The sequence below is a fragment of the Ahaetulla prasina genome, chromosome 1 (genome assembly GCF_028640845.1).
Source record: "Ahaetulla prasina isolate Xishuangbanna chromosome 1, ASM2864084v1, whole genome shotgun sequence".
Lineage (NCBI taxonomy): Eukaryota > Metazoa > Chordata > Lepidosauria > Squamata > Colubridae > Ahaetulla > Ahaetulla prasina.
Window position 1 is genome coordinate 114157672 of NC_080539.1, and position 27512 is coordinate 114185183.

The 27512-nt window shown below is 39.9% G+C and overlaps 2 protein-coding genes across 9 annotated transcripts in view; one reads left to right on the forward strand and one right to left on the reverse strand.

Annotated features, from left to right (window-relative positions):
- Positions 1 to 820: 820 nt before the first annotated feature.
- Positions 821 to 12034, reverse strand: RWDD1 (RWD domain containing 1). The gene is made up of 7 exons (XM_058173452.1): positions 11825 to 12034; positions 7921 to 7986; positions 6477 to 6607; positions 5795 to 5938; positions 4016 to 4148; positions 2612 to 2674; positions 821 to 1114 (listed from the first exon to the last, which is right to left on the reverse strand). Exons 1-7 carry the CDS (start codon positions 11895 to 11897, stop codon positions 1002 to 1004), a joined length of 723 nt encoding a protein of 240 aa, XP_058029435.1. The 5' UTR covers positions 11898 to 12034; the 3' UTR covers positions 821 to 1001.
- Positions 12035 to 12077: 43 nt separating this feature from the next.
- TRAPPC3L (trafficking protein particle complex subunit 3L) overlaps positions 12078 to 27512 on the forward strand; it is a 30442-nt gene continuing 15007 nt past the window's right edge. The window contains exons 1-5 of one of the 8 annotated variants that reach the window (XM_058173471.1): positions 12078 to 12196; positions 17309 to 17399; positions 20894 to 20972; positions 24119 to 24190; positions 27100 to 27147. In XM_058173471.1, the coding sequence (XP_058029454.1) occupies positions 20947 to 20972; positions 24119 to 24190; positions 27100 to 27147 (146 nt within the window). In that variant the 5' untranslated portion in view covers positions 12078 to 12196; positions 17309 to 17399; positions 20894 to 20946. The other 7 variants (XM_058173476.1, XM_058173498.1, XM_058173489.1 and 4 more) reach the window with 7 other exon arrangements.

Genomic DNA, 27512 nt, shown 5'->3' on the forward strand with positions numbered 1-27512 from the left:
TACTGATCATAAATTTGGATGGGCTGGGAATGTGGCAATTCTGAGATTGCTTCCCGTGAATTCCATTTTAGCAAGTGAGACAGTAGACCCCAAAATATTTTTCAGCAACAATATATTAATCTATTGCCGATTCAGAGTTTTAGAGGTTTTATCCATCAGCCATACAAATCACCCAAAATTAATTTTTATATAGCAAACGGACAGCTGGGGTTTTTTTTTTGAGCCTCTGATTATAAGGACAGAGTTGAACTTTAATGTTTCAATTATAAGGCACAACAGAATTTGGTTGCTGAAACTTTGGGAAGATGAAATATAATCTGAAATATTTCCAAAGATAAGAGGCTATTTCCAGCTCCTGGAAATATATAGTCCACTATATAGTTCACCTTTTTACATTCTTGACAGTATACCTAGATTTCAGATATATGCTTCAGGAGAAAACTAAGTTTAATGACATCAACAGTGACCATCATGATAAAACTTTTAAGATTACAGCACCAGGCAAAAGCTATCATTCTTTGGGGAAGTTATACATCTCAGCCTTATTCTAAAATAAGCATTCTATCATAATTCTGTAATCTTCAAGGTGATGCCAAAGGTGGTATGCTCCAAACAAAATAGATGAAAGCCAATTTCTCTCCAGAACTCTCCTCCTACAATCAACTACTGTGATTTATAATTGACGGAGGGGAAAGCATCATCTTCAAAACAACTATCTTTATCCAAACCCTTAGTACAACAATGTAGTTAATTTGAGAAGAGCATTTTCTGCTTTCCCAGAAAGGCCATTTTCTTCAGGAATACACAATAGACACAAATCTCAAATGTTAAAGTCTGTTTATTACCTGGGCTGAAAGCCACCGGAAAAGAAGTCACTTGATCTTAAAATACTTCAACCTTTTCTTTGAAGAAAAAGATATCCAAATCACATGTGCATCTTTCTGGCTACAAGTGTCCAACCAAACCTATGGATCAAAGCAGCTAGTAGAGGAATTTCAGATCTAGTCACTATCTAGATGAACAGGGTTATAGTCTGGATCGTCCTCATCATCTTCCAACTCCAAGTCATCCATTTCCTGGAACAACGATTCGTCTACTTCCACATTGTTTCCACCTGGGACAGAGGAGAAAAGGAAAATAAAGATGACATTTTATAGAGAGAAAAGAGATGAATTCCAAGTGAGTGCTTGTAATGACCATTTAAGCATTCTTAGCTAAAAAACTGACCCAGCATTCAAAGGGGCCATAATTTCCAAAGAAGAAAGAAATCAAATAGTGGACAGTCTGTACCTACACAATCAAACAAATGGGAGTATTCTTTCATGTGACATGTAATAAATTTAAAAGGCATACTGTACAGGGCCCATATAGCATGGCTCTAAAGTTAAAGAGATGTATTGATACTTGCCATTCATCATTCTGAATTAGTAACATACAAATTAAAAGTCATTACTTTTTTTTTTAAAAGGGAGTATAATTTTCTGCAAGCCAAAAATAGTTAAAGCAGTAGAGGAAGAGAAAAATTCCACTGTCTTCCTCGAATTGCTTTTCCAACTGCTTATGCTATGGATCCTCTGAGAAGTCTCCTGTAGTTAAAAAAGCTTTTTGGGAAAAGGAATGGATATATTCCCAGTGTATATAGTTTGAGTCTTGAGTTAACCACACAAGATCAATGATATACAGTACATCTCTGTACAAGGAAGAAAAAGATAACAGTGGAGCAACAGTGACACCTTCTGTCTTCCATGATACCTGCTGAGTTAATTTTGTCCCTTATATTATCAAGGTTGAGGTTTATGTTGGAAGAAAAACAACTACAGCTAGGCATGTAGGTGATAATGGTATAATGCCAAAGCTGTTTCTATGTGTATGCCTTCCAGTCAACTGCTTGGACTAGTCCCTGCAGTTTTCTTGGTTTCTTGATTTTTGTAAGTTATTTGCCTTCATGGTTGAAGCAAAACATTTTTTAAGCAAAACTGCATGTGATATCAGCAAAATGGAATCCTATAAAGCAGGGGTCTCCGACCTTGTCAACTTTAAGACTTGTGGACTTCAACTCCCAGAGTACCTCAGCCAGCTTTGCTTTGCTGGTTGCTTTGCTAGCTGAGGAACTCTGGGAGTTGAAGTCCACAAGTCTTAAAGTTGACAAGGTCGGAGACCCCTGCTATAAAGGAGCAAGAATATTTCAGGTGTTAAAACTGGCATTTTCCAGACATATCCTCAGTTTAAGCCAGATCCAAAGTTATTTGATTTCAGCTGGTACTTAGCATTTTACATCCACATAAGCAGGCGTGCTTGTTCAGTTAGCTTTTTCCTTTCTCTAGCAGCTATTATCACATTAAGAGGGGAGCTATAGATGTAAGAATATATTTTGGTTAAAGGGAATCTCCCAGATTTTACATTACCCTGAACCAGAAGTAATTGCTTATTTCCAAAAGCATATACTGTAAGTAGCTTATTCCTCTTTATTAGTACTGGAGGCAAAATTTAGCCAACTGATATGAAAATACCAGTACATTTAGTGGTAAGTACCAGTATATTTAGTAATAAATAGCTTTTACCATTAAAATCATATTCTATAGCAATTAAAGTAGAAACAATGGAAGGTTACCATCTTCTAAGAACTGAATATCAGACGTATCAAGGTTATGATCTGTCTCAAACAGCTGCTTTCCTATTAAGAAATAAAAGAAGAAAGATGATTTGAATAGTGGTATAACGAATACACACACACATTTTAGACTACAACTGTGGAGATAAACCTATGATGGAGCAGAAGAATGAAAATGCAGCTCAAATATCAGGAACTACAGTACTTTGACTTTGAAATCTGAAGAGTGATGACTAGATAATTTCCACTGCAGATAATATGGGGTGCCAAGATTAAATTGAATTGCCTTAAAACAAACATAATATTTTACACCTAAGACCTCACCCTTAGTTACAATATGGGCTCGATCTAGATTTGCATATGCAACCATTGTTTGCATAGGCCTTCTCCACTCCCTTACCCCTAATATGTTTTTCTGCATACTATATGAGAGAAAATTAGGTTTTCTTTCTGTGTTTAATACAATCATAAACTAAAACAAAAATCCTAGCTTACTTGAAAGTTATAATTTGGAAATTACAGTGCCCCTATAGAAGAGAAGACCCCCTCACTCAGTTTGATAACCTTTATCTCTTATAGAACCAGGGTACGTGATATTAGCAATATGTACAACTCAAGCATGAAGTTTCATATAAAGTGGTACTCAACTACTTTGAAACTTACAGAATTTGGTACTCAATACATTTTGACATGAAAATTTTGTCCCAGTATTCATTGGTGTGATACTCAATGCATAAGCTATAACTTATCAATTTTTTTTTTTTTGTTTACATTTATACCCCGCCCTTCTCCGAAGACTCAGGGCGGCTTACAGTGTATAAGGCAATAGTCTCATTCTATTTGTATATTTTTACAAAGTCAACTTATTGCCCCCCCAACAATCTGGGTCCTCATTTTACCTACCTTATAAAGGATGGAAGGCTGAGTCAACCTTGGGCCGGGCTCGAACCTGCAGTAATTGCAGGCTACTGTGTTCTTAATAACAGGCTTTTACCAGCGTGAGCTAAACCGGCCCCTATATCAATGTCGGCTGTCTTGTGATTCACTACACTGTTCCTTACAGGAAAAAACTGTTTGGGACTCATCGTTTTTCATAACTCCTCGTGCTCCCAGAACAAATTAACAATGAGTACCATGGTACTGTTGTATTTCTTTGCATCTCCAGTAAAAATATCTATTCAAACATTTATCAATGTCAACTGTTTAACGCCTGTATTTTTGTGGATAATTTGGACTGCTTTCTCGAACACTGACATTTTTGCACCACTCTGTGTTGCATGACTAACCAATTTGATACAGCTTGTGTGGATTTCATATGTCAAATGAAAAAAATAAAAAAATTAAAACCCTCCAGCAATCCAAGACCAGGCACATGGCTTATATAAAACAGAGTATTAATCCCACCTGTTAATTTATTTTTGCCACACTGTTCTTCTTCTTTCATTTTTTTTCTTTTAATTTCTAAAAGCTCCAAATCAAATGATGCCTTCCAGCGTAGAAAGCTTTCAATAGTGACAGGGGTGCCATGAAAACATTGCTACACAAATGGAGAAGAATAAGATAAAGTTCCAAAACATGTAACAAAGGACAATACCAGCCTAATAATGTCGCTGGCTTTCCAGCTCTGATATACCAAACCTAGGCAACAGAGGCAACTATATTCCCAGCCAGAACTGCTCTGAAACAGTTCCGTGGTCAGTACCAACAACAATTGCTTTGAGATTCCTTAATGGGAAGTGGGAAGTGGCATACAAAGATTAAAAGCCATTATTGTCTTTGTTGTTGTCATTGTCATCATCATCACCATCATGGCTACAGAATTCAAAATAAAATAAATAAATAGCACAACAAAGGACAAGGCCAAATGTAGCTGTAGTCCTTTTCATAAAAATAGATACATATAAATAGAAACATTACATGTAGTCCTCGACTTATAACTGGTCACTTAGCCACAGTTCGAAGTTACAATGAATCCCCCAAAAAGGTATTTACAACTCAGATTCAAAATTCCAACACCTACACACACACATGCTATAATCATGTGATCACATTTTGGGTGTGCATCAACTGGTCTGCATTTATGGCCATTTGTAGTGGTCATATAACAGCGATTTACAATGTTTTTTTGTTTTGGTTTTTTTTTGCTGGAAATTGGTGTTTACTTTCAATTTTTGGGAAAAAAAATGCTCCCTGCAAACAATAGGTTCACTTAAGGAGTACGGTGTTCATTTAACAACTGGGGATTCGCTTAACAACCCTGGTTATTTGCAACAGCTGCAAAAAAAAAGTTGTAAAATCAGCTTGGTCACATGATGGCCCACTTAACAATCGGCACAACTTATAACCATAATTCCAGACTCAATAACAGTCCTAAACTGAGAATTACTTGTATGTAATTACATTATCCTATGAAAATATATTTATACTCATTAGGTACAGAGTTTACCTAACTAACCAAGATTTCACATACAGATTGTGGGATTATATTAGGCCTTATTTGTCACGCTATATTAATAAACCAATTTTAAAGAGGTGAGAAAGCTAAAAAGACAGTCATTCACCAACCATAAACCAACAGAATAACAAATTTTCCCTGTCCTCTGCTAAGGGCAAATTAATTGATTATGGCTATTTTCCTTTAATTTACATCGTGCATGTGCACCTTTGAATTTGTTTTGATGCCTGGGTATTGTTTAGACAAGTTCTTGCAGGTGTTTTTTGGCAAGGTTTTATGGGAGTGGTTTTCCATTGGTTTCCTCTTTGGGTTGAGAGAAAGTGACCGAGTTAAGGTCACCCAGATGGCTTCATGCCTAAGGCAGAACTAGAACGTATGGTCTCCAGGTTTGTAGCATAGTGCTACACTTCAGTAAATACTAAATTTATATAGTACCCTAAAACTGGACCAACCTAATTATAGGATTCTTGGTGAGGCTAAAAAAATATTCCAACATTTCTCTAACTAACATCATGTTACCCAGCTTGAGTTCAGATGATTTAGTTTATCCATCCATCATCTATCTATCTCTATCCATGCATCCATCCATCCACCAATATCACCCTTGTTCTCCAGTGATCCCTGTATCATAGATTGGAAACACTGTAAAAAAATCTCTGGTTACAGACTCAAATACTGCAAAAGCTACTTTTTCTTTCTTATAACAATGTGTTGATGAATTTTATCACCTTTTCTGCCTCCTCTGCTTCTTTTTCTTTCTGCTTCTTTTCTGCTTCTCTTCTTGTTTTTATTAGATCTACTATTTCATTCAGTCTTTCTTGCACAGCTGACACCAGTGTGAAGATCATTACCATGCCTAGATTCTCTTCTGACTGAAATACAAAGAGAAAATAGCTTTACTTGCAAAGAAGTTGGAGTTAAAATCATAATTTCTGTTACACAAAAAATGTAGGAAGTGTGGTAAGAATGGCTTTAAAACACAAATCAAAGTAGGTAGAAACATATAACAAGCAGCAAATGATTTTACAAAAGGGATTGTTTTAAATGTGTTGGTTGCCCTTGAATTTCTTTTTCAGCCCTACAATGCATTTCAGAGTTTATGAATATCAAAAGTTGATATAGTTATTATGAAATGACATAAACACTTGTATCTTTTATAAGAAGGTATTCCAATTTCTCTCCCACCTAATACCTAGTGAGTCCCAGTTTTATAAAATAAATTATGAAGTACTTATATTCATTTGCATGAGCTGCAATATCTATTAACCTTTAACTTGAAAAATCTAATCATGACAGTTTTGTCTTCCGGTTTTCAAGCCACGTGTATTTTTACTCAGTGAATAAAAGTTGAACTGCCTCTAAACAACTACTGGCACCAAGAAAAAACTATTTGCTCTGAATATTTCTTACCTGTTCCTGCAGTAGTTTTAATAGGTCTGCAATATCATTATTTTCAAGATTCTCATGTGCAAGTAATTCATATAATGGGACCTCATCTGGATACTTTTCTGAATAGGTGAATTTGAGGGTCGTCTGAACAGCTGTAGTGCAACAGAAAAAAAGCAGTTCAAATGTCCAATTGAAATTATTAATATTGACCATTTAGTTAGGAATATTATCATTGCTTGTGGGAAGATCAGAAGACAAACAATGCATCTCACTCAAAACACTCTGTCAGGCCTGGAAGCCATCTTTTGCGTTGGGCCTTCAGGCCTGCCACATTTACTGCTGTGGGAAACTGGGAGGGCGTATTTATGGAGCAAGGGAGCTACATAGTCATAATAACATTCCTTTCTTAGAGAGTCAAGGACATCTTGCCCTGCACCTGGAATGGCATGACTGGGAGGCATCTCCAGTTGGGACGGTGCATTTATTGGACCATGTGATGAACATGTGCGTGCTGGGCAGAGACTTGGACTTTCCTTTAGGTGGGGAAAACATGGAAGCTTTCAGATTTGGGTTTTCCCAGATGTGCCAATATGACATCTCTAATAAAATGGAACTTTGAGTAACTTCAAGCCTTCGAGTCTTCTTTTGTTGGGAGTGTTACTTGGAACCCTGACACACACTTGCATTCCTGCTGGCAGACAACGGATGAGAAGAAGTAGCAGTTTCTACCTTCTTTTTTAAATCACCTTTTAAGGTTTTAAAAATTACTTTTAATGAACTTTTAACATTCATAGAGATGTGGGATAAACAGAAGAAGAAGGGATTCTCGATCTATTCCTAGGCATGCCTCCTCTTTTCCCAACTCTGATTTCCTGGTGCCACCTATTGGGAGAGTCTCAAATTGGATCTCTCCTTTGGAGGACACTTTTCTTTCCATGCTAGAAGGACAAGAACTAACATATTCTTTGGTCTCCAAATATATGCGTAAGCTTCAATTTATAAACAACTCACTTGCATTCACACAAGTGGTTTGTTTTCTACTTATAAGTATGCTTTGAAGTTTATAATCCGGACTTTGAAAATACTATGAAATTATTTTCACTATATGCAGGTAACATTACTCATGTCTGGTACCATGAATCTCAGGTTTCTTGATCAATTGACTCATGTATGAAGGCAACATGGAACTTGGTCAACCATCATCTTTACTTTATTGGAAAGCTCCACTGAAACCCCTCCAGGGCAGCAACTTGCCCAATGCAATCCAGTGATTTATTTCTAAACAAGGATTTAAACTTGGATTTTCTGCGGACACATTCCAATATTAGCATCGCAGATTTCCAAGCCAGTCACTGTCCCATACTGGAAATAATCTGCTCCTGCTTTCAATTATTTGTACAAAATTGTTTCCTCTTGAGAGATTTCTTCCCCACTCCACATAAACGCTGAGAAGCATTCAACTTACTTTCATCATTTTCTCCTGCTTCAGATGTCACAGTGATAGTGAAACTTGTAGGGTTTTCTGATAACACTGTGGAAGAAAAGAACCAATAAGAAAAATTATTTTTCAAATGGCTTTTTTAAAGAATACGACTGAAAATTTGGCATGTAAATTTCTTTAATCCTAATAGTTAAAAAAGTTGCTGAAATTCTGTTCTTTACTTTAAAACAAATTGATATGTAAATCTGACTGTTTTTACTTTTTAAAAAAAGATAATGTATGCCTTCAATCAGCGTAGCCTGAAGTCAAATCTATACAGTCTGTACCCTCTGAGGAATAAAATGCTGGACCAAATGCTTTACAAGCAAAAACCATTAACTGAGCTATTAACTGAACAGACAGCAGTCACTGAATGAACTAAGAGTCTGAGAAATCCACATTGGATTATGAAGATCCTGAAACCCTCTGGATGGGAGGGCATATGCATAGTTTGATGCCACTGGATCGGTAAACCATAGATAAACATGGACACTAGATTTATTCTCCACAGAGGCTGAATGCTGAATCCAGATTTTGCTGGATTTGTTTGGTGTCATGATCGCATCATGATACCACCACATCACTCCTTTTAATTAGTTCAGTCAAGGTATTAAAGCAGAAAGCTACTGGAACACAGAGCATGAAATAGATGAATTCATTATATCTAGGGCACTGAAGGAAGTAAGAAATTATGATTGCAGGGCTGTTCTTGTTTGAAAACTCCCAGAAGAAGGTGAGACCTCAAAAGATCGGAGGAGAGCAAATATTGTTCCAATATTAAGTGGACAAGAAGGATATAAAAAATATGGACCTGTCAGCTTCACAACTACACTGTAAAGAAATTATTAAACAGTGTGTTTATAATTAGGCATTCTATAATGTACAGTGTACCTAATACAGTGTATTAGGTAGGCATTCTACAATCAGCGAGAACAACCAGATGTTTATGGCAAAGAGTTCACGCCAAACTTATTTCCTTCTTTGTCAGAGTTACCAACCTACTAGAGAAAGGAAATCCTCAACTTAATCAATGACGAATGGGACCAGAATTTCCACCACTAAGCAAGGTGATGGCTAAGTGAGAGGCACCTGATTGTACAACCTTTTTTGCCACAACTGTTAAGCAAATCACTGCAGTTGTTAAGCAAAACATTTATATCTGTGTAAGGCGCCTTGAGTCGCCAGGTGCAGGCAGCAATAGATTATTCTGTTGGCATCCTTCTGTCTCAAAAGACTATGGTATCATGCTCTTGAAGCAGCATCTAGTGTGGCTAAAAAGGCCAATTCGAGAGTGGCAATCCCTTCCACACTGAGGGCAGATACATTCTGTCCCCTGCTCAGCCCCCAGATTTCACTGGTTCCAGGACTGCCTCTTTGCCTCAGCCTGACAAACAAGTGTCTCTTCAAATTGGAGAAGGCTATGCTGCATCTTTAGCCTCGTCCAAGCTGAACGATCGGAGATCAAGGTTTCCCAGTCATTAATGTCCATTCCCAGGGCCTTTAGGTCCCTCTTGCAGATATCCTTATATCGCAGCTGTGGTCTCCCTCTGAGGCAGCAATATACATTTTTTAAAATAAATAAATAAAACATACTGAGCAAATGTAGCTTCTCCCATTGAATTTGCTTGTTGAAAGCTGCCTGAGAAAGTTGCAAATGGCAATTACATGACTCTGGGATGTTGCAACCATTATAAATATATGCCAAGAAGTCAAATTTTGATCATGTGACCATGGAGATGCTGTGACTGTTGTACATGTGAGAACAGGTTGTAAGTTACTTTTTTTTTTCAGTGCTGCTGTTAACAATACTTTCAATACTCCCAATACTTTCCAAATAAAATGAGAAAATATGAGCTGGAGAAGAGCCTCATGCTGGGAAAGATTGAGGGCAAAAGAAGAATGGGACAACAGAGAATGCGGTAGCTGGATGGAGTCACTGAAGCAGTAGGCGTGAGCTTAAATGGACTCCAGAGGATGGTAGAGGACAGGAAGGACTGGAGGAATGTTGTCCATGGGGTTGTGATGGGTCGGACACGACTTCGCAACTAACAACAACAATACTGTTAGATGGAATCAGAATTTGTTGAATGAGAGCATGCAGCTCTCATTCAACTAATGAGCTTAGAGGGAAGCTTCAAATGGGAGAGTCATAGGATTCTGTCCTGGGTCTGTGCTGTTCGTTTTTATCAATAATTTGAATGAGGGAGTTGAAGAGATGCTTTATCAAGTCTGCAAATGACACAGAGCTGGGTGGAGTAGCTTAAACTTTAGAAGAGACAACAATTTTTTAAAGGTCTAACCAGGTAATGGGCTGAAATGATGACTAGGATAGAAATGAATTAGGTATAAAATGTACAGTTCTATGTCTAGATAGGAAAAAAAATATAATACAAGCCTAGGATTGAAGACAGCTGATTTGGCCCATGTGAAAATGTGGAGGTTCTTGTCAACTGCAAGTTCAACACAAGCCATCAGGGTGATATGGCTGCTAAAAAGGCAAAGGCCATCTTGGGATTCATTAAGTTCAAATAAGAAATTACTGTTCCTCTCTATAGTCCTCTCTGGTCAAAAATTATTTAGAGTGTTGCGACAGTCCTAGATTGTCCTCCATTCAAAACGGACAGTGACAAATTGGAGTAACATCACAGAAGGGCCATTAAAATGGTGAAGGGTCCTTATGAGTGAAAGGATGTGTATGTTTAGCCAGATGACTGAGTGAAGGAGGTGTGATAGCAATCTTACATACACTACTGGTTTTCCTTTAGGAATTCAAGGTGGCGCACAGAGTTCCCACAACACCATCCTGTGACATTAGGCCAGTGGTGAAATCCAAACTTTTTTTACTACCGGTTCTGTGGGTGTGGCATGGCTTGGTGGGCATGGCAGGGGAAGCATACTGCAAAATCCCCATTCCCACCCCACTCTGGGGCCAGCCAGAGGTGGTATTTGCCTATTCTCCAAACTGCTCAAAATTTCGCTACGGTTCTCCAGAACCTGTCGGATTTCACCCCTGCATTAGGCTGGGCTGAGAAAAAAAAAGAAACTAGTCCAAAATCATTCCTTGAGTTTCTGCAGCTGGGTGGATCTGAATCAAAGTCTGTCCAGTGCCTTAACCACTACAGGGTTACCATGACTTGTTTAGAAAACACTATCAGATAATTTACATTTTAGGGGTTTTAAAGCGCTTTGGCTTATGGCTTTACAGTAAGTTTATTCCAAATTTGTTTTTAACATGCCAAGGGATGATTGTATCACAAATATTTTACTAAACAGCTTTTACACTCACAAGAGTGCAGGAAATCAGGTATGTATGAATGAATGGATGCCGGCATCCGGACCTAAGCAGGAATGACTTTTTAAGGAGGCTACTTCCGAGGGCAGGAGTTGTACCTCCTACTGTTTAAGCACCCCTAGTTCAAGCCAAAGTCATCGGCGAAGCTTAAGACTATTCTTGCACCGCCCCCCACCCCACCCCACCTCCCAGATAAACTGCGGAAGAAAGAAATGAGATTAGACAAAAATCTCCCCTTCCAGTACCAAAGGAGAACCAGAGCCCGCCTCGCGTATCCTTCGGAAAGCTGGCAACCCAAAGCGAGCTTCAAATAGCTGGATTCTTTATCCGATTTTCTGGATTCACATGATCCAGTGAAAGCCGCTCGGGCTTCTCACAACACACTTAGGTTTGCAACGCGGCCAGTGCTTGCTTGGATCGAGTTCTGGATGGACCAGTCCAGAAAGAAAAGGGGAGAAAAAACTCTTTTTAACAGGAAGAAGCGGGGCAAAAGAACCCTCGCCGCATGCTGGAAACTTGCAAGCTGCCGCCGCCTCTGCCACCGTCACCCCGCGAACCCACGCGCCGGCCAGCGCCCACCTCTACTTGCTGCCCTACCTGTAAAGGAGTCCGGATAGATGGCCTCCAAGGCCTCCAACTCATTGCGCTGTTCCTCCCCGTAGTCGGTCATGATCCCCGGCCGCCGGCCATGGAACGCGCCGACCCACAATTTGCCTCCGCCGGCAGGGGGAGCCCGCGAAGGAGACGCCGCAGCAGCCGCGAAGCCGGAGGGGCGGGGGCTAGAAAAGAGAGAGGGAGAGAGAAATAGCCAGGCCACTTTACGCACGCGCAATGCACCTCCCGCCCTACCCGCCGCAATTCCTTGGCCTGGAAGGCGATCCGTTGCTCTTCTGTCGATTGAGCAGGGCTGCCTTCCCGGGGACCGCTGATCTGCTCATTCTCTCAGAGAGGGAGAGAGAGAGAGAGAGAGTGAGTCTTGTCCAGTTTGTGCAGGCCGGGAGCTTTTGAACCCAAGCGCAGGGGTTCCGATGGCTGCCCGATCACACTTCCCAGTGTTGTTTCGGAATCTATGCACGGTTTTGATTTTCTTGATCGTATAGCGATAGAAAGTTCTTGCAGCCCTAAGGCGAAGGAGCCATTTGGATGCTGCTCCCTGCTAAAGCTTGCTTAAGTTGCGCGCTCTTGCCTCCCATTGTGCCGGTGTCTCGCATTATGCAACTCAGTTTGGAACCTTTAACTTTCCTTTCACTTTTCACTTTAACTTTTAGCCTCTAACATTCTGCTCAGCTCCCCCTTTAGCCCCCAGAAGAGGATCTCTAGCTCAGGGGTCTCCAACCTTGGCAACTTTAAGACTTGTGGACTTCAATTCCCAGAATTCCTCAGCCAGCTTTGCTGGCTCAGGGATTCTGGGAGTTGAAGTCCACAAGTCTTAAAGTTGCCAAGGTGAAGAGCCCTGCTCTGCTGTATGTAACAAGAACTCAAGCCTCTTCGCCTTGGGGATAAGTACTGAATAACCAAGTCCACACGAAACAGTCCCGGCTGGCCAACCATCCATTCGTTCACTGTTCTACGTTTGTCCTGCAAGTTTGTTCAGCAACTACTAATTGCAACTTTCTCAACCTGACAGATACTAAGTCTTTGTTGGGCCAGCTTGGTTGGAAAGCATGAATATACAATGTCAGTAGGCGAGCAGTGAGATCTTGCCCCGTGTCTAAAAATGGATTTCTTGGTATATGCCAGAAACGCAGATTTTTTGCTGCTTGACAGCCATCCTGGTTTTGAGCAACATACAGAAGGCCAAAACCCGATGGAGACTTTAAGGGATGAAATGGATGCTAATTCATCCAAACTCAAAATAAAAAGAAAAAAGAAAGAAAGAAACTCTGTGCCACAAAACTTATAGTGCCAAGTTGTGTAATTTCTGAGCCAGCTTTTGTGCAAACCTTAATAGAATAGAATAGAATAGAATTTTTATTGGCCAAGTGTGATTGGACACACAAGGAATTTGTCTTGGTGCATATGCTCTCAGTGTACATAAAAGAAAAGATACGTTCATCAAGGTACAACATTTACAACACAATTGATGATCAATATATCAATGTAAATCATAAGGATTGCCAGCAACAAGTTATAGTCATACAGTCATAAGTGGAAAGAGATTGGTGATGGGAACTATGAAACGATTAATAGTAGTGCAGATTCAGTAAATAGTCTGACAGTGTTGAGGAATTATTTGTTTAGCAGAGTGATGGCCTTCGGGAAAAACTGTTCTTGTGTCTAGTTGTTCTGGTGTGCAGTGCTCTATAGCGTCGTTTTGAGGTAGGAGTTGAAACAGTTTATGTCCAGGATGCGAGGATCTGCAAATATTTTCACGGCCCTCTTCTTGATTCGTGCAGTATACAGGTCCTCAATGGAAGGCAAGTTGGTAGCAATTATTTTTCTGCAGTTCTAATTATCCTCTGAAGTCTGTGTTTTCTTGTTGGGTTGCAGAACCGAACCAGACAGTTATAGAGGTGCAAATGACACAGAGCTGGGTGGAGTAGCTTAAACTTTAGAAGAGACAACAATTTTTAAAGGTCTAACCAGGTAATGGGCTGAAATGATGACTAGGATAGAAATGAATTAGGTATAAAATGTACAGTTCTATGTCTAGATAGGAAAAAAAATATAATACAAGCCTAGGATTGAAGACAGCTGATTTGGCCCATGTGAAAATGTGGAGGTTCTTGTCAACTGCAAGTTCAACACAAGCCATCAGGGTGATATGGCTGCTAAAAAGGCAAAGGCCATCTTGGGATTCATTAAGTTCAAATAAGAAATTACTGTTCCTCTCTATAGTCCTCTCTGGTCAAAAATTATTTAGAGTGTTGCGACAGTCCTAGATTGTCCTCCATTCAAAACGGACAGTGACAAATTGGAGTAACATCACAGAAGGGCCATTAAAATGGTGAAGGGTCCTTATGAGTGAAAGGATGTGTGTATGTTTAGCCAGATGACTGAGTGAAGGAGGTGTGATAGCAATCTTACATACACTACTGGTTTTCCTTTAGGAATTCAAGGTGGCGCACAGAGTTCCCACAACACCATCCTGTGACATTAGGCCAGTGGTGAAATCCAAACTTTTTTTACTACCGGTTCTGTGGGTGTGGCATGGCTTGGTGGGCATGGCAGGGGAAGCATACTGCAAAATCCCCATTCCCACCCCACTCTGGGGCCAGCCAGAGGTGGTATTTGCCTATTCTCCAAACTGCTCAAAATTTTCGCTACCGGTTCTCCAGAACCTGTCGGATTTCACCCCTGCATTAGGCTGGGCTGAGAAAAAAAAAGAAACTAGTCCAAAATCATTCCTTGAGTTTCTGCAGCTGGGTGGATCTGAATCAAAGTCTGTCCAGTGCCTTAACCACTACAGGGTTACCATGACTTGTTTAGAAAACACTATCAGATAATTTACATTTTAGGGGTTTTAAAGCGCTTTGGCTTATGGCTTTACAGTAAAGTTTATTCCAAATTTGTTTTTAACATGCCAAGGGATGATTGTATCACAAATATTTTACTAAACAGCTTTTACACTCACAAGAGTGCAGGAAATCAGGTATGTATGAATGAATGGATGCCGGCATCCGGACCTAAGCAGGAATGACTTTTTAAGGAGGCTACTTCCGAGGGCAGGAGTTGTACCTCCTACTGTTTAAGCACCCCTAGTTCAAGCCAAAGTCATCGGCGAAGCTTAAGACTATTCTTGCACCGCCCCCCACCCCACCCCACCTCCCAGATAAACTGCGGAAGAAAGAAATGAGATTAGACAAAAATCTCCCCTTCCAGTACCAAAGGAGAACCAGAGCCCGCCTCGCGTATCCTTCGGAAAGCTGGCAACCCAAAGCGAGCTTCAAATAGCTGGATTCTTTATCCGATTTTCTGGATTCACATGATCCAGTGAAAGCCGCTCGGGCTTCTCACAACACACTTAGGTTTGCAACGCGGCCAGTGCTTGCTTGGATCGAGTTCTGGATGGACCAGTCCAGAAAGAAAAGGGGAGAAAAAACTCTTTTTAACAGGAAGAAGCGGGGCAAAAGAACCCTCGCCGCATGCTGGAAACTTGCAAGCTGCCGCCGCCTCTGCCACCGTCACCCCGCGAACCCACGCGCCGGCCAGCGCCCACCTCTATTTGCTGCCCTACCTGTAAAGGAGTCCGGATAGATGGCCTCCAAGGCCTCCAACTCATTGCGCTGTTCCTCCCCGTAGTCGGTCATGATCCCCGGCCGCCGGCCATGGAACGCGCCGACCCACAATTTGCCTCCGCCGGCAGGGGGAGCCCGCGAAGGAGACGCCGCAGCAGCCGCGAAGCCGGAGGGGCGGGGGCTAGAAAAGAGAGAGGGAGAGAGAAATAGCCAGGCCACTTTACGCACGCGCAATGCACCTCCCGCCCTACCCGCCGCAATTCCTTGGCCTGGAAGGCGATCCGTTGCTCTTCTGTCGATTGAGCAGGGCTGCCTTCCCGGGGACCGCTGATCTGCTCATTCTCTCAGAGAGGGAGAGAGAGAGAGAGAGAGAGTGAGTCTTGTCCAGTTTGTGCAGGCCGGGAGCTTTTGAACCCAAGCGCAGGGGTTCCGATGGCTGCCCGATCACACTTCCCAGTGTTGTTTCGGAATCTATGCACGGTTTTGATTTTCTTGATCGTATAGCGATAGAAAGTTCTTGCAGCCCTAAGGCGAAGGAGCCATTTGGATGCTGCTCCCTGCTAAAGCTTGCTTAAGTTGCGCGCTCTTGCCTCCCATTGTGCCGGTGTCTCGCATTATGCAACTCAGTTTGGAACCTTTAACTTTCCTTTCACTTTTCACTTTAACTTTTAGCCTCTAACATTCTGCTCAGCTCCCCCTTTAGCCCCCAGAAGAGGATCTCTAGCTCAGGGGTCTCCAACCTTGGCAACTTTAAGACTTGTGGACTTCAATTCCCAGAATTCCTCAGCCAGCTTTGCTGGCTCAGGGATTCTGGGAGTTGAAGTCCACAAGTCTTAAAGTTGCCAAGGTTGAAGAGCCCTGCTCTAGCTTGTATGTAACAAGAACTCAAGCCTCTTCGCCTTGGGGATAAGTACTGAATAACCAAGTCCACACGAAACAGTCCCGGCTGGCCAACCATCCATTCGTTCACTGTTCTACGTTTGTCCTGCAAGTTTGTTCAGCAACTACTAATTGCAACTTTCTCAACCTGACAGATACTAAGTCTTTGTTGGGCCAGCTTGGTTGGAAAGCATGAATATACAATGTCAGTAGGCGAGCAGTGAGATCTTGCCCCGTGTCTAAAAATGGATTTCTTGGTATATGCCAGAAACGCAGATTTTTTGCTGCTTGACAGCCATCCTGGTTTTGAGCAACATACAGAAGGCCAAAACCCGATGGAGACTTTAAGGGATGAAATGGATGCTAATTCATCCAAACTCAAAATAAAAAGAAAAAAGAAAGAAAGAAACTCTGTGCCACAAAACTTATAGTGCCAAGTTGTGTAATTTCTGAGCCAGCTTTTGTGCAAACCTTAATAGAATAGAATAGAATAGAATTTTTATTGGCCAAGTGTGATTGGACACACAAGGAATTTGTCTTGGTGCATATGCTCTCAGTGTACATAAAAGAAAAGATACGTTCATCAAGGTACAACATTTACAACACAATTGATGATCAATATATCAATGTAAATCATAAGGATTGCCAGCAACAAGTTATAGTCATACAGTCATAAGTGGAAAGAGATTGATGATGGGAACTATGAAACGATTAATAGTAGTGCAGATTCAGTAAATAGTCTGACAGTGTTGAGGGAATTATTTGTTTAGCAGAGTGATGGCCTTCGGGAAAAAACTGTTCTTGTGTCTAGTTGTTCTGGTGTGCAGTGCTCTATAGCGTCGTTTTGAGGGTAGGAGTTGAAACAGTTTATGTCCAGGATGCGAGGGATCTGCAAATATTTTCAAGGCCCTCTTCTTGATTCGTGCAGTATACAGGTCCTCAATGGAAGGCAAGTTGGTAGCAATTATTTTTTCTGCAGTTCTAATTATCCTCTGAAGTCTGTGTTTTTCTTGTTGGGTTGCAGAACCGAACCAGACAGTTATAGAGGTGCAAATGACAGACTCAATAATTCCTCTGTAGAGGAATTGAGAGGAATTAAGCTACTTCTTTAAAAGGCAAGTGTTGAAGTTTTGTTATGTTTCTGAAATACCTTTAACTCTAGCATTGTGTACAGGTAGTCCTCAAATTATGACCACAATTGAGCCCAAAATTTATGTGGCTAAGTGAGAAATTTGTTAAGTGAGTTTTCCCCCATTTTACAACTTTTCTTGCCCCATTTGTTAAGTGAATCACTGCGGTTGTTAAATTAGTAATGCCATTGTTAAGTAAATCTGGCATTCCCATTGTCTTTGCTTGTCAGGAGGTCACAAAAGGTGATCTGATGACCCTGGGACACTGTAGGGTAATAAATATGAACCAATTGTCAAGCATCTGAATGTAAATCACATTTAACGAACTGTATCACTGTTTGGTTTGGTGGTAGCAGTGCCTCAGATAGAAAATCCATACAGAGAGTGGTAAGGACAGCCGAGAAGATTATAGGAAGCTCACTTCCTGTTATTCATGATACTGCTGATAAGCGCTATGTGCTTAGAGATCGAAGCATTGTTGGAGATAACACACACACACACACTTTACGGTCTGTTTATATTGCTCCCCTCTGGTTTTGAAATATTTCTAGCAGAACTAATAGATTCTGTCACAGCTTTGTTCCCTATGCCATCTGTCTGGTAAATTAACAAGATTCATTTTTCTTGCCATGTACAAGTATATATCTGAACTACATTGTGTTGTTTCTCTGTATCATATAATGTATGTAGGTATTTGCATAATTTTGTATTTATTTATTTACTTTGTCATGTTTATGTAGTGTATATTGGAGATACTGACTTTGAGGTACAGCTCTTTGAGAGCTGTATGCAACAAAACGTCATTTTAATGAATGCCGATTAGTGTACATTCAAAGTAACAATAAAGTTATTCTGTTCTGTTCCATTCTATTCTGACCATGGGGATGTTGCAATGGTCATAAGTGTGAAAAATGGTCATAAAGCACTTTTTCAGTGCCCTTGTAACTTTGAACAGTCACTGAACAAACTATTGTAAGTTGAGGACTACCTATGTAGGGTCTTCGTTAAGCAGATATAACCGCAGATGAAAAAGTCACTATTCTCTGGTTCGCATATGTTAAACTAAGCTATAATTGCTAGATTACACATCATATTAAGCACCCTCAGACACGCGCATGAAAACAAACTACCGTATTTTTCAGAGTATAAGACACACCTTTTTTCCAACCAAAAAAGGTTGAAAATCTGAGTGCATTTTATACTCCAAATGTAGCCCCACCCAGCTTCTCAAACGAGGTTTCAGAGGCTGAAAAAAGCATAAGAAAAGAAGCTTCAGAAAAGAAGCCCCCAAACAGAGCTTCAGGAAAAAAAAAGCCCCCAAACAGCTTCAGAAAAGAAGCCCTCAAACAGAGCTTCAAAGCCTTTTTTTCTGAAGCTGTTTCGGAGGCTTTCAGAGGCAGAAAAAAAAGCATGGCACAGAGGTCACAACCAAGGAACCTGTTGCTAAAATTCATCTCTGGAAACAGCTGAATGAGGGTATTTCGGGAGGCTGATCCACCTTCCAATTAGCATTTTTCTTATTTTCCTCCCCAAAAACTAAGGTGTGTCTTATACTCCAGTGCGTCTTATACTCTGAAAAATACGGTACATCATGTCTCAGCCTAGTCATTATGTAGGCTAGCCATTATGTTGTAGTAGACGTATTTGTTTGTTTATTTGTTTATTTATTATAATATATGACTTAATTGTCCACATTGGCCATTCACAATTGTGATGTAATGCATCATCAAATACAATTTTGCAGAAAGGAAAAGGACAAAAGTAAAATCTATGCAAAATATTCTACAGAGATCATAGGAGCAATTATGCATGACAAAGACTAACTTCTATATACATTTTACCTCACCCAAGTTATTTTTTAATAGACATGCATTCAATCCTATGATCACACATTTCATGAAATAAATGAATATGTGTTTTGTTTGGATGCATATTTTTTTGTAATTATTTGCCTTGCTTTTAAATTTATAGGTACCCAGAGTCATTTGGGAGTTGGGCAGCTTTCTAAGTTCAAATAAATAAAGAACATGTACTTGTCATAGAAATAAATATCTGCATCAATGTGTGATCAAAGACATGTGGTAACAATGGTGGAAGATGTTCCTGAGTTTATAAATTAACTTCCCTCTTGCAGTGTGATTTTGTTCATTCTCAGTCAGCCAACCATGCCCTCTTTCACAAAACTTGATTATAATCTCCATTTCAATTGATTTTCCTTTCCTCCTTCCATCAATCAACTTGCAGCATCAACAGTAATGTGGAACAAATTTTCTTTTCACAATATTTGTCTAGGGCTTTCTTTTTCTTCATAATATTTTCCACCCCATGGGTTAGGTTCCTAGAATTTATTATTATATCAGATTTTAGTATTTTTTTTATTTAATATTAAGCATAATGTTATTGTCTTTAAATGACATTAAAATTTTTAAAGTAAAATAACATTGCCTGAACCTCACTTAAGTGTACCTTAGTTTTTTTAACAAATGATGCAGGTCAATTGCCTATTATATTGCCACAAGGAATTCACTTGTCAGTTTCAATAAATACAATCCAAATGACCAAGAAAATGTAGCTTTCTTTCTGATGCATGTTACCTTATACAAATTAGTTCAACAGTTTGCAGAAAATACAACGCCGCATGCAATTTAGCATTTTAATTCTATCTGTGCTTATTTTGTCTCTCTTTCCCTTGCATTTTGTTTCTAAGCATTTTGATGCTATTAATTGTACTTTTCCAAACTTCCCTGAATCTGCTGATATTTCTGCTGTTATGCATAGGCAATGCTGTTTTGTCTACAGGACTCCACTTGGAAGAACTGATTTATGCATCTGATCACAATTTGGGCTGGGTCCAAAGCCAAAGTAATAGTTTTAGCTTATGCTTATGGAAGCATTGATTTGCAATTTCGCCTAAAAATGCAGTGATCCATGGATATAGGATGAAAGAACAATAGGTTAAGACTATAACATTCACTGAAATTGTCACAATTAGCTATTAACGAAAAGAAGGATAAGCAATTCAATGCACTTATTATTTATTGGTAAGATTTATAAACTCTGTCATTCCAGAAGATCAAGATGGTATAGAAATTAGAAATCAATACAATGAACATAATAATAACCTCAATGAAATTAAACAATAAATGGTAATGGTATAGCTCTTCCTCCAATCACCAATATATTCTTGCCTCCCAATTCTAGTAGTGTGTTTCAGCTAGATGGAAAATAAAATGTCTGAGAAAAGCTACAGGCACCTGGGAACATAATGGCATGTTAGCTAGTGGCAGCTAATGTACTGGATCTGAACTAAGTCATGTCTTAATTTTGTTGAAATTAATGCAATTTAAATGGCACACTTAACTTTTCCCATAGGCAAACTACCTTATTCCCTCAGTAATGAAAACATTCAGAAGATTCTACATTCAAGCGCAATCCATTTTAAACTCTACGTGACATGTATCCAATTCCCTGTCTTTCAGATCTTTTTCAGATTGAAGAGGAATAAATCACAGCGGTACTTCAAAGCAGCCAGATGGCAATATTGGGTAACATTAAAAGGTATAATTCAGCTGACAGGAGGGTAGTCTTCATGTGGTCCGTTTGTTTTCTAACATTGTACTACCCCTTAAAAGCAGATTCAGTATACTTCTAAAAATCAGCATTCATTGTGTAAAACTTTGGATACGTCTTCATGAAACATTCATGGAAAAAATTATCATTTTTTTTAAAAGCATGGAGGTAGGGAGTCCTAGAATAGAAAGGTGTTTTTAATGAAAGCTTTACAAAAATCCTGCCTTTGTAGCCATTGGCCTTAGGTAAAACAGGGCAATTATTTATAGGACTGTGGCTAGGAAGGCAATGTTGAACCACCTCTCCCTGTTCTGCTGAGATCTTGATCATAAGGAAAAAGGGGCATCCACAGAGGAGATAAAGTCAATATCACTGACAACAACTTCATTAATTTCCACTCCATCTCTAAGTGCTTCTCCAAAGGTACAATGTGGCTTCAGTTATGCAATTGTGCATAACCATCTTTATTTTGTAGACCTCTGTTGAAACTCTGGTTGCTTTGCCATACATTTTGCAGTCCAGCCTAGTTCAATGAACAAGAACAAGCAATCTGATGTCTTTGGGTCCTACTGTTGGTTCTCTGACCAACTTTCATATTATTGTTATTAGATGAGAATGTCTCTAGCTCAGAATTGAGTTACAAGTAGGGCTTGGAATTATGATCATAAGTGTGTCCAATCACACTTGGTCAATAAAAAAAATCCTATCCTATCCTATCCTATCCTGTCTAGTCTAGTCTAGTCTAGTCTAGTCTAGTCTAGTCTAGTCTAGTCATTGCTATCTTTAAGAGAGACACCAACATAACTGCCTTGCTCAATGACTGCAGTCTCAGGTCTCCCCATTGCAAATGTTAAGCAACCACATGTGTAATTAAAAAGAGCACTGGGTGCTTCAGGATGGGGTAAGCCCAGACTCTATTTCAGGCCCAGACCCTACACACTGCAGTGCTCCCCCAACTCACATGTCACCTGTGCTGGGTCTCTCAGCCCCCCCTGCGGCACACCTTGTATAGCAACCCTTCCCATGAGGTCCTACAGCCTTGGGCCTGCTTTCCAAACTATCAGGTCACTCAGCTTTGTTTTGTTTTTTTAATTTTTTTTTTTTTAAAAAATGTAACATTACAAAAAAAAAATATACATTTTTCCACCCTTGTGCTATACATAAAAAAAAAGGGAAGATTTGGGTCTTCGGATATATCCTCATGATTGCCAAAATCCACGTTCTCGAGGTACAGGTACCGAGGTGTCCAATGTTCCAAGCGCATAGTCCACGAATGGTTTCAGGTCACTCAGCTTTGTACTTGCTTCCTGCCCAGCTAAGTCCCATAGCCCTGGGCCTCCTCCTTGCTTCATAACACCATGCTCCACTTACCTCTTCTAAAGATAACCTTTCTGAAAGAATGTCCAGCCGATGCAATGTGTGGCCTTCCTTCAGAGGCCACCTTGTGCCATCCTGAAGGAGAGTGCCTTTATTGTGATTTCTCAGACAAGGATAATTAAAATTGTTTATAACACTGTTTTTGATATGGGTATCCTGGACCAGTTTGGGAGATTGGGAGTACAGTGTTACGGTGGTTCTCTCCTCCTGAGGCTGGTTCCTCTTAGTAGTTAAAATTTCTCCTGCTAAGGATTGAAGGAAACTTGCTCAGTCCTGTAAAAGTTATCAATTCAAAGATTCCTAATAACTGAAAAGCAATTAAAAAGCAATTTTTGAAATTTTTAATACAAGCACTATTTTTAAAAAGTCAATGTTGACTCCTGTTGATTGCTTGAACTGGCAAGTGGTTTGTCGTTGCTTCCTTCCAAGGACTAAGAGTGACTAGCCAAAGATCACCTAATGTGTATGTGTGTGTATACAACAGCTCACAATTTCCCAGTTTCTTACCTTGTGTCACCTCTACACCAGGAGTGAAATCCAGCAGGTTCTGGAGAACCTGTAGCAGAAATTTTGAGTAGTTCGGAGAACTGGCAAATATCACCTCTGGCTGGCCCCAGAGTGGGGAGGGGATGGGGATTTTGCAGTATCCTTCCCCTGGAGTGGGGTGGGAATGGAGATTTTGCAGTATTCTTCCCCTGCCATGCCCACCAAGCCATGCCCACCAAGCCATATCATGCCCACCAAGCCACGCCCACAGAACTAGTAGTAAAAAAATTGGATTTCACCACTACACTACACCTAACTGGCTTTCTTCATTACCGGGGGCTGAATAAATTTGATATTTTAGGGGGTGTTGCAAATTTTGCAATCCCTGAGTTAAGTAGATAATTAAGTTTTTAGTGTGTTATTTAAATAACTGATCACTTGCCATGTATTGAATCATGCTCTGCCATGTTAAAAAATGTATTTTGGCAGAATATATTTGAAGGAATTCTGTGAGTGGTCCCTAGACTAAACCTTAAGATTAAAACCTCAGTGTTCTGGGGCCAGCCAGAGGTGATATTTGCCAGTTCTCCGAACTACTCAAAATTTCTGCTACAGATTCTCCAGAACCTGCTGGATTTCACTCCTGGTGTAAACCTCAGTTTATGCTCCCATAACGTAGGGCAATTCCAAAGGGAGAATTCTTTGATGTTACCGGTCAAAAATCATCCTCTCTTCCCTTCATTACTGGCTTTTCTTTATCTATTTACTACTAATACTCTCTTTCCTATAATCTTTAACTGGGCAAAACAGTGCACAGTGGAGCAAAACCTTTTGAACCAAGGACATCAAATGAACAAACTTACAGAATGCTTCCAAAATCCAGAATTTAGGACTCCCACAGAGTTGAACTTTGGCAATGTTCATACAATACTTTATTACATAAAATGATCATAAAATATTTTGTGACATAACACAAAATACCGTATTTTTTCTTCCCGTGATCAACTCCTGATGTTCAATTGTGCCATATAGTTCAACATGGGCTACTTTCAAGGCAGATACATCTCTGAATATCTCCTTGAATTTTTAAGAACTTTTCAAGTGCGTTAAAAGCTCTGCCATTGTTGAAGGCATTGAGAAATCTGATAAGGAAATATCTCTGAAATAACCTAAGAGGGTCATGAATTGTCTAGTGGAAATTGAAAGGGAAGAGTGTTTGCTTTTGTGGTCTAAAGCTCTAACGAGCCCTTTTGTCTCTGATGGACACCTAGGAAAGAAAGAGATTATGGAAAAAGCAATGCAATAAGAAGCAAGGTTTTACAAATGGAAGGCGTTTTCCAGTGGTAAAATCCAAATTTTTTTACTACTAGTTCTGAGGGCGTGGCAGGGGAAGGAAACTGCAAAATCTCCATTCCCTCCCCACTTCAGGGGAAGGATACTGCAAAATCCCCATTCCCTCCCCACTCTGGGGCCAGCCAGAGGTGGTATTTGCTGGTTCTCCAAACTACTCAAAATTTCTGCTGTCAGTTCTCCAGAACCTGCTGGATTTCACCCCAGGCACTTTCATCTGACATCCTCATTAAATTGTGTACTAAGTTAGGGCAAATGTGCTGTAAAAGCTTGCCCTAAAAGCACCTCAGAAAATGGAAAAGAAAGATGGAGGGAAAATGTTCTCCTTTGCCCCTGCCATATAATATTACGCAGAAGGCAGAGCCTTGTTAAAAGCCTCTCTGAAAGTATCCCCTCAGTGGCAAGCTTCAAACAGAGAGATAGCTATTTTACATGTAATTTGTAGGCTGTTTTGTTTAATGGATCAGTTAACGATCTGAGTCAGGTTGTTTACTGAAGTAAGCCAGATTCCTTGCCAAACACATTTCTGTTGGAAGACTTCAGGCTTACCGAGAAGAGGAGGAGCATCGGAAAAAGCAGAATCTGTAACATTAGGGTTCATTACAACCAGGGTGTAGCAAGGGCCATAGGACCAGGGTTGAGAAAGAAATGGAGTAACAAGCAGCCAATGCACCAGGGGAAAATGCTATCTAAGTCAGAAGGAATAGAATAACTGCTGGTATCTTCCTACTGTCGAAGAAGAATGGCACATCCAGCAAATAAAAGACCAGAGAACTCCAAAATCGTAAGACTTGCTTGTATATCTACTAGCAGCTACCAAACTTTATTATGCTTGTTATTTATAAGGTGGTATTCTTCATTATCCCTATTGAATGCATTTTGTGAATTCAGTATACTAGTGAAGTCTTCGCTGTTTACTTTCTAAATGGGGTGAGTGAGTGGGGAAAAAAGAACTCTTTTTGACCATACTTCCAGTTCCAGCGCTTGTGGTTATGGCAAGGATGATTTTCCACAAAAGTGAATCTATAGAAAACCCACAAAACCACTGGCATTCATCAATTATGAGACCACTGCCGTAGCCCATAGACATTTTCTATAAAACTATGTGGGTTGTGTGTATTTGTTTACTCCTGTTCCATCACGTTCTCATCATATGCTAAATAATAAGAATAAGTGGCATTCATGAATTTTGATTGGCATGCTACTCTTTTAGTAAAGTCTGAGGCAATAGATGGTCATAGATGCCTGAAATAATTTCTTCCCTTCTCAACCTATATCAGCCCTTCCTTCCTTCCTTCCTTCCTTCCTTCCTTCCTTCCTTCCTTCCTTCCTTCCTTCCTTCCTTCCTTCCTCCTTCCCTCCAAGGATCCCCAGGAAATTTCCCTTCTGATTACACAACAATGTGAATCCAGATCTTAAAAGTATAGTATATTTTGATGAATGAAGGACAAGTGATATGATTTGATTAAAATATATTTTAACAGTTCAAAGAGTAATGTTTAATCTCTCAGCCATGCCCAGTGCAAGTAGAATCAGGGAAAGAAAAAGATGCTGTTGGTCTATATTTTGTTTTGACTTTTCTGACTTGCACCTGTTTTTAATGTTTGAACTTTTCTAGTTCTTTGAATCAGTTTCGACACTGAATTGTCTTTTGGATGGTAAGATGTTTTGTAAGGAGTTGGTTCCCAGCTGAGGCAATTTTCAGTGAGACACTTCCCACCCATCCAAATGTTCTGCATTTATATTTGAATGGCCTAAGCAGAATTTTTATTGAAGACGCTGACATTTTGCCTCTCAAATTATTTCAGCTCCTGATATTTTGGACAGGTCTTCATGTTTTTTTTCTTCTAGGCCACCAGGTGGCAGCACCAGAAACGGTAATATTTCTAAATTTCTGGGTTTTTTTCCCTCAAATAGAAGCAAATATCACTCATGCAAACTCATAAAGGTAAAGGTTCCCCTGCACATGTGTGCTCGTCATTTAAGGCTCTTGGGGCGGTGCTCATCTCCATTTTAAAACCGAAGAGCCAGTACTGTCCGAAGACATCTCCATGGTTATGTGGCTGGCATGACTCAACACCAAAGGCACATGGAGCGCTGTTATCTTCCCACCAAAGTGGTCCATATTTTTCTACTTGCATTTTTACGTACTTTCAAACTGCTAGGTTGGCAAAAGCTGGGAAAAGTAATGGGAGCTCACTCCGTTACACAGCACTAGGGATTGGAACCACTGAACTACCAACCTTCTGCTCGACAAGCTCAGTGTCTTAGCCACCACACCCCTTATGCAAACTCATACCATAGCTATTGGTATTTCACAATCTCAGGGGAATTCTCGGTCTTAAAATCCATCCATCTTAAAGTTGCTGAGATTAAGAAATGCAGCACTATATTATATTGCCCAAAAGAAAATATGCATTTGAAGCAATATTCTATACAGAAATATTTTATGTATTAATTTACATATCCCACCTTTATCATTTTAATAAATAACTCAGAGCGACTAACATAGCTAACACTGCATTCTCCTCCTATTTTCTCCATAAAAGCAAGTCTATGAGGTGAGTTGGACTGACAGAGAGTGCCTGGCCCAAGTTACCAGGCCAGCTTTCAGGCCTAAGGTGGGACTAGAACTCACTGTCACCTGGTTTCTAGCCTGGTGCCTTAACACGACTGTTTCTGGTGTAAACCTAGTTCCTAACTCCAGCTAAGAGCTAAATTCTGTTGTGCTCCTTATTGCATAGAATTATTTCTCACTAAGTAGTTTATTGCTTTTTTTTTTCCTTTTGGTTAGTGAATTGCCTTTTCAATTCAACATAAACTGTTCTTTAAAAAGTAATTTGTTTTAAAAAAATCAAGATCTTTTGTGTTCCTTCTTCTTTTACTTCTTTTTATGTTGTAGGACTGGCATTTGCCCACCATTTCATCCTCTGCATCAGCTCATCACATGGTATGCAGACTGATTAATGCATCTATCCTTATTTTTGTCTGTGGATCCTGGGATATTTGGGGGATTCATACTGTCAGACATGGTTGTATTATCTTTTTTCAGCACAAATGCAGTTGTGCAATGGACACTGCCTGGATTGACATATTGCACTAAAACTCTGGCGGGAGTCACATTTAGACTGAGTGATAATAAACTCTGATTAACAAGCTACAATCATGGGGTCATTCAATGAGATAAAGCAAAACCACTTTTTGGATTTGTATTATATGTGAATTTCACACACACACACACACACACACACACACACACACAGACAGACACAGACACAGACACAGACACAGACACAGACACAGACACAGACATAG